We start from the raw sequence: 7,822 nt of genomic DNA, 5'->3' as shown, positions 1-7,822 counted from the left end.
AAATACAGATTTGTCCTACTTTCACACAGCGTTTCCTGTGACGGTGCCAATTGTTGTTAGGATTAAGTTTATTCTAGCTGATTTATAAATGTCCATGCAATACTCTAGTTTCAAAAGGTAATTTGAATAAACATAGATAATGGGAAACCGGGCGTCGACTTCTCAGTAGGTTGTTGTGCTAGCAAATCTTCCAATTACGCAACGCTAGCGTGCTCTGCTTCCACATTACTGGTAAGGGGACACGTGTTAGCGTTGATGTGCCTTCGCAAGTTCCCTGAAACTTACTAAACGGAAACTAAAAGCGAAAGAGTACGTTGGGTATTATTGTCTTGTGTTTGCAAGGTGTCTTCATAACAGTCAGATGTGCTACTGTGGCCTTGTTTGTGTTTGACACACGTTAGGTCTTGGCTAATATGCTGCTGTGTCTTGACTTCCAGGTAGCTCTTTGCCCCCCTCACTCCCAGGACTCAATTCTTTTCAGATATTCTTTGTCAAGCCGCCAAAGTGGAGAGTGTCGTCGCACCAGGAGGTCCTTCTCGTTTCAGGTATTCAACATTACTCCACCATGTCTGGCTCCATTTACACCCAAGCACCTCTCACATAGTTCCCATAATGTTAAGTTAAAAAACATTTTTCCTCTTTTTGTATCACAGTGTAGGGGGAGGAGGTGGGGGTGCACCTCAGCACTATCCCAAAACTGTCGGCAACAGGTGATTGTTTTTTTTTAACTTTATTATATATGTAACACATTAGTCATCACATCATCCACATACAGATGTTTACAAGAATCACAATTAGTGTTTCACCTGTTATACTCAAAACTGAAGTTTAATAAATGAACGTGTGTTGAATCATCAGTCTGGCATCTTGCCCTTGACAAATGCTCCCAATTTCTATATTTTTGTTATTTTATTTTTTTCAAAAGTGAACTGAAACGGGGGGAAAAAAACACACACACAAAGTTGACAATTTCTAAACAAATGCTCATTTGGAATGTGCACTGATAGTGAAAATGAACTGATAACGCAAATTATCAAACTGCCAACTGCTGTAACCTACTAGTGATCAACTTCAAAAACGCATAAACCTGAGTAAAGTAGGACTGTCTGGTTAGACTTCATGTTTTGGGTCTTTTATTGTGTAACGACATGAGTAAAATGTAAGTAGTATATTTGGCAGAATCAAGCCCTTGTAATCTAACTACAAAACTGGGTGTTCCAAGGTGGTTGTTCCGCTGTGGTTTATCGGTACTGTGCTGAACTTTGCAGTCCTTTGTAGCTGTCCTATCACATGGTGAAATTGTCAAAAATCTGAGATAACTGGATGTCTAGGTTTTCTTTTGCTTTTTTGTAGATAAGACAATCTGAATAAACACGATTTGTTTGCAAGAAACAATCATAGCAGCTGGTGGTGGTGACTGTGGCTCAGTTGAACCCAGCCTGATTCAGTGTGTTGTTTGCCTCCTGGGGGGTGGGGAGCAGAACTGGCAGGGAGAAGACCAGTTGAGGCTGGTTTAAACTACTTGTAGAAATAGATCATTGTTTACAAGAAATTCCAGTAGCTTCCCTCTAACGTTACTAAAACAGTTGAACAGTGTAGTTTTCACTGCCGTATTCATGTTTAAACAAATTGCAGTCTGTTTAGTGAAGCTGAAAAGAAAATGGCTAAAAATGTAAGGATATGAGTCAGTACCTTGGTAGGACAGTAGCTTCCTTTTGTTTAGATTAGACATTATTGAAAGTCTTTATCTTGAATTTTCAAAGCCTTCTGTCACAGCAGTTTTACGAGTTGGTTTAGTGTTGCCAATGTGAACGTTATGACACTGGCAACACTGAACCAGCAGCATGTGAACTGAAGCGGTCCGACTTGTACCATAACTTGTTCTATAATAAGTCACGCAAAAGTAGGAGCACAATATTTGTCATTCCTGGCTAAAAGTGAGACTCTTAACCATGTTGTCCATGTAACCAAAGAGTTATGATTAACCAAAAAAATCTACATTTCATTGTAACATTTAAAACTTGAGACTAAAAACAGCAGCTTGTGTGGTGTCGTATGCTGAAAATGTGACTACGGTCTCTGAAACAACTTTTCAAGCATGCTACATTAAGGCCTTTGTAACTCAGTCATCTGTGAATCCGGGCTAAATATCAGCAAGATGAGACCCTTTCCCTGATAACCTTGGCTGTCTGTGTTGATTATAGCGAGTTCCTGGGGAAAACCCCAGGTTCTAGCGTTCAGAGATGGGTACCTTCTCGAAGCACTAGACGAGATGCCAGCTCCTCCAACGAGAAAGGGCAAAATGATGCAATCTTCAGAAAAGTGAGAGGGTATGTTTCCCTTTAAACTGATTTGTACTTATTTTACATAAACTGTGACTTGTATTGTTTAAATGTCATTTTAATATGGATGCTGAAGGCTGCTGTTTGTGCTGTATTATCATTTAAGAAGTTTAATACAAACATTTCTTTCCTCTTCAGCATACTTAATAAGCTGACTCCTGAGAAGTTTGACAAACTATGCCTGGAGCTCCTCAATGTGGGTGTAGATTCAAAACTTGTCTTAAAAGGAATCATCTTGTTGGTGAGTATTCTCCTAACTGCTATTCTCCTATTCATAGAATATTTTAAAATGGGATCTTAATGCGTTTTTGTTTCTCAAGATTGTTGACAAAGCCCTCGAAGAGCCCAAGTATAGCCAGTTGTACGCTCAACTATGTCTACGCTTGGCAGAGGATGCACCAAACTTTGAAGCCCCAACAGGAGAAAGTCAGGCAACACAAAAGCAGAATAGTGTAAGTTTTTAAGCATTGAAATTTACCCTGTACACCTGTGAGTATCTTCTGTCTGGATTTTGAACGACTTCTGTCTTACAGACCTTCCGAAGGCTTCTGATTTCTAAGCTTCAAGATGAGTTTGAGAATCGTGCCAGGAATGTTGACCGTGAGTAACTTGCATTTGTACCTGTGGACTGTTACAAAACGGGAATTTGGTCTTGGGTTTTTTGAGAGCTGTTATTTAAACTTTTTTTTTTTTTTTTTTTTTTTTTTTTCTTCTTCTTCTTCAATCCACTGTAGACTTCGACAAACATGACAGCCCACTCACCTCTGAGGAGGAGGAACAGCGTGCAATTGCAAAGATCAAGATGCTGGGCAACATCAAATTCATCGGTGAACTGGGCAAACTCAACCTTATCCATGAATCTATTCTCCACAAGTGCATTAAAACAGTAAGTTCTAATAAAGCGCAAGTACATGGGGTGGTTTTTATCAAAAATCCTGTGTTCATTCCTGTGGTGTAAGAAATTAACAGTTGTGTTGAATTATTTTGTTCTTTAAGCTGTTGGAGAAGAAGAAGAGAGTCCCACTTAAGGATATGGGTGAGGATTTGGAATGCCTCTGTCAGATAATGAAAACAGTTGGTCCTAAACTTGATCATGAAAAGGCAAAGGTGAGTGTGTGGAAATTAAACTGAAAAAGATGAGTCTTGTCTTGAAGTCCTTGCTTGTTCGATAACTTTTTTTTTTTTTTTTTTTTTTTTTTTTTTTTCCCTTCTCGCTTACAGTCTTTGATAGACCAGTACTTTGCTCGCATGCAGTCCTTAACCAACAACAAGGAACTGCCTGCACGGATTCGCTTCCTGCTACAGAACACAGTGGAGCTGCGAAACAACAACTGGGTGCCTCGGAAAGCTTATGTTGACAATGGACCAAAGACTATTACCCAAGTTCGTCAGGACGCAGCAAAGGTTAGTTTAACATATCCTTTCAGTTTATCACAGGCTGATAAGGATTGATCTGATTTGCTAAATGACTAACGTAGCCCAGAATCTGTGGATCCTGACTTCTTCTGTGCTTTGTAGGATTTGGGCGTTTTCATTCCACCTTCAACTGATTCAATAAGGAATGACCTCTTCATGGACAGTTCCTCCTTCCTTCCAGGAAAGATCAAGTATGATAGGGAGACTCTTGGTGGGCTGGCCGACATGTTCGGACAAATGCCTGGTATGTGGAGTCACACTGAAATCTCTGCACGAGTTACACTTCAAAGAAAGCAGTCTCTAAAGGCTCTGTCTTATTTTGTGTAGGAAGTGGTATCGGTACAGGCCCAGGGGTAATTCAGGACCACTATTCCCCAACCATGGGTCGCCACCGCGGCAGCGCTCCAGGGGTAATTCAGGACCACTACTCTCCAACCATGGGTCGTCACCGTAGCAGCCCACTCTTTAATGGCCACAGTGGAAACAGCAATGGTTCACACCAGCCATTTGAAAATGAAAGCAAGCCGTTCATAAAACCGAACCAGGTACATTATAGTTCAGCGCTTTTTGTTTTAATCTGAGATGGTCATTGCAATACTCATTCTGTTTTTAAACTTTTCAAAGGGGAGGAATTCACCAGTTTTCAACCATAAACAGAATCACTCAGTCCAGATGCAGTCCAAGGATATGGCTCCAAGGTTCAGCAAGAAGGGGAAAGTCAATGCAGATGAGGTACAGCTGCTTACATTGATGGTTTGTTGGTGTCATTGTTGCAGCAGGATTATGTGACAATAAATTTTGGTTAACCTGATGCATTAATACTGTCATTCTAGATCAGTCTGAGGCCAGCACAGTCCTTCATTATGAATAAAAACCAAGTGCCAAAGCTGCCACCACAGACAATGATGCCTTCTCCAGTTGGACAGGTAACAGACAATAGACTTAAAACATGTGAGCAGAGCTGATGGGGCAGTTTTAGGAAATGCATGCTAAGTTTTCTTTTTATGGCCCCACAGCTTGGCCTAAAAGCCAATCCTCCTCCAATTCAGGAAAAACCTGCAAAGTCTAACAAAAAGGCTCCTCCCACAAAGGAAGAGTTGTGCAAAATGACAGTAAGTTTACACAAAGCTTTACCGATGACTTCCTAAGTAATGTGCTATATGCGGGGCCTTCAGAGCCTGATTTTTATTTATATTTTTTTTTCCCTCCCCTTCCCCCTCTCTCATCTTTAAAGGAGACACTACTCACAGACTACCTGAACAACAAAAATGTTAACGATGCAGTGAGTGCTGTGAAAGAGATGAAGGCCCCCAAACACTTCTTGTCAGAGATGCTGAACAAGATCATAGTTTACTCACTCGATCGTTCAGATGAAGATAAGGAACATGCAAGCACTCTGATTCACACCCTTTGCACAGAGGGCCTCGTCACTGGTGACAACATATTGCAGGCAAGTGTCATTAAAGGTCTTTAAATTGATGCTGTAATCAAATGAAGTGGCGCTACACCATATTAACCTTGTGCCTGCCACACATTTTCATACAGGCCTTCCTGCGTGTTCTGGACCAGTGTCCCAAGATTGAGGAAGAAATCCCACTGGTGAAGTCGTACCTGGCTCAGTTTGCTGCGCGAGCGATCATTGCTGATCTGGTCAGCATTGCAGACTTGGCCCATCAGCTGGAGAATGGCGCACATTTCCCACTCTTCCTGCTCTGTCTGCAGCAGCTGGTGAAACTGAAAGATCGTGAGTGGCTGACTGACCTGTTCCAGCAGAGCAAGGTCAACATGCAGAAGATGCTGCCAGGTAGGTCAAAGGACACTTTCCACACTGGTTTTAAACCCAGTGTCATTTGGTTGTCTTTCCTTTTTAGGAGGAAGAATTGGTGTAAGTTGTATGGGTTGTTGTTTTGTTCCCTTCCCCATTATTGACTAATAATTTTGCTCCCATAGAAATTGACCAGAACAAGGACCGGATGCTGGAGATTCTGGAGGGCAAAGGCCTCAGTTTTTTGTTCCCACTGATGAAGCTGGAGAAGGAGCTGCTGAAGCAGATCAAAGTGGATCCTTCACCACAGTCGATCTATAAGTGGATCAAAGACAACATCTCTCCAAAACTTCACACCGACAGAGGCTTTGTCAACATCCTCATGACCAGGTACAGCAGTGGACAGTGTTTATAGTGACTCAGTCTGCATTGATGAAGCAAGCGCATGCCATCAGCCAATGGTTTTTGTGGTTTTCGGTCAAGTGTGTTGATGGTCTTCTGGTCTTCCAGTTTCTTGCAGTACATTGCTTACGAGATCAACCCTGACGATGATGAAGAGCAGCATGCAGCGCCCAGTAAGGACCAGCTGGAGGAAGAGAAGCAGCTCCTGCTCTCTTTCAAGCCAGTGTTGCAAAAGTTTCTTCACGATCACATTGAGCTGCAAGTCAGTGCGCTGTATGCCCTGCAGGTGCACTGCAATGCCAAGAGGTTCCCTAAAGGTGTGTGCACACATCTGCAGTTACAGTAAAACTTAGCAACCAGCTTTATTTAAGAAGGTTAACTTATTTTCTTGTTTCCAATTAGGCATGCTGCTGCGCTACTTTGTGAACTTTTATGACATGGAAATAATTGAAGAGGAAGCCTTCCTTTCATGGAAAGAAGATCTCACCCAAGAGTATCCAGGGAAAGGAAAAGCATTATTTCAGGTAATGTGCAGCCGTTGAATTATGGCTTTGTGTGGACTGTCCCTACTTGTAAATGAAACACTTCAGTGGATGTATTGTTGTTCTGGTGCAGGTGAATCAGTGGCTGACCTGGCTGGAGACTGCAGAGGAGGAGGAGTCGGAGGATGAAGAGTACTGAGGAATAGGCAAAAGCCATGTGTTATCAGATGCAGACTTGTTTTGGGGTTTTTGGTTTGTTTTTTTCCTCCTTATTTATCCATCTTTTTTGTTTTGGGTTTTTTCCTCCTGTCTTTCACGCTCTTCTTGTAACCACTGTTACAGTTCATTTCACGATGAGATTGTTCTGCCAGCATCACAAATCTTATTTATGCTCTTATTTTCTATACTGTTCTCTTTGATGTCCTACAGCAGATGTTTTATACACTTCAATCAACTTGGGTTTAAGAGTAGACAGTATTTAGCAGGAAAATGCACCAGCACCCAGAACTTGACCCATTTTTGTCACCTTTTTACATCTGGTAGGAGTCACCAAGTGCTGTCGCAATTATTTAAAAACTGTTTACAAGAGGGAGCTCGCATTGCAAAGAGGCTTTCTCCTTTTTTAATCTACATTTGCTAATCAGTTTTTAAATGCACTTTGCTTAAACATCATGAGTCGTTGCAATAGTAAAAATTTAACTTCCCTTGATTTGTTAAATGTGATCATGACTTGCAGTTGTCTGCCATGATTATAATGGGACTAGTGCTTAGAAATCGACCATTTCTTAACCTGGGTGAGGCCTGTTTTACTTGCACAGTGTGATTTCAGTTACCGCCTTGTAGTTTAATGAATCGAGAGGGGTATTTTTTTTTTTTTTTTTTTTTTTTTTTTTTTTTTTTTTTTAAAAATGTATGAAACAAGTTGTGCTGTCAGGAATGAATCTGTGGCCTTTTTGTTTTCTTTTTTAATTTATAAGGATATACCTCTGTTTCTCGGACTATACTTGAATGTCTCGGGTTTTGACATTGAGACAGCCAAAGCTTGGTTTCCTTTGCTACGGTTGTTTGTCACTTGTGGAAATTTTGTCCATCTGCCATATTTGTCAAGTTCTTAAACGGTCTTTTTATCTTCATGAAATTACCAAGAATGTACTGTTTGTGTACTCTTCTTCTGGAGTGTTGTAACATTGTTTGCTAGAAGTCGAGTGTACAACTACAGATCAACCTTGAATAAAGTTTAACAGTTGACGGCTTTGTCCTGCTGTGTCCTTTTTCCACCTCCCCCACCCAAAGTCATAAGACTTGAAAGATGGTATATCCTCCTAAAAAGCTATGACTTCTCAGGTTTAGTCCACAAAGCACGTGGATCACAAGAACATAATTATGGAACTATGACACTATGAAATGATACACTA

At 41.1% G+C, this 7,822-nt stretch overlaps 1 protein-coding gene across 1 annotated transcript; it reads left to right on the top strand.

Moving 5' to 3' along the window:
* The first annotated feature begins 441 nt into the window (after positions 1–441).
* Positions 442–7,655, top strand: eif4g2a (eukaryotic translation initiation factor 4, gamma 2a). The gene is made up of 20 exons (XM_031735927.2): positions 442–545; positions 654–710; positions 2,205–2,330; positions 2,481–2,583; positions 2,663–2,794; positions 2,876–2,942; positions 3,077–3,228; positions 3,339–3,449; positions 3,564–3,746; positions 3,861–4,002; positions 4,086–4,303; positions 4,383–4,490; positions 4,592–4,684; positions 4,775–4,870; positions 4,993–5,208; positions 5,304–5,562; positions 5,709–5,913; positions 6,034–6,242; positions 6,328–6,449; positions 6,541–7,655. The coding sequence occupies exons 7-20, from the start codon at positions 3,145–3,147 to the stop codon at positions 6,604–6,606; spliced, it is 2,112 nt and encodes a 703-aa protein (XP_031591787.2). The 5' UTR covers positions 442–545; positions 654–710; positions 2,205–2,330; positions 2,481–2,583; positions 2,663–2,794; positions 2,876–2,942; positions 3,077–3,144; the 3' UTR covers positions 6,607–7,655.
* The last annotated feature ends 167 nt before the right edge of the window (positions 7,656–7,822 follow it).

This window comes from Oreochromis aureus, linkage group 1, assembly GCF_013358895.1.
Source record: "Oreochromis aureus strain Israel breed Guangdong linkage group 1, ZZ_aureus, whole genome shotgun sequence".
NCBI lineage: Eukaryota > Metazoa > Chordata > Actinopteri > Cichliformes > Cichlidae > Oreochromis > Oreochromis aureus.
The sequence above is the reverse complement of the archived record's forward strand: the minus strand, read 5'-3'. Positions and strand labels throughout refer to the sequence as shown.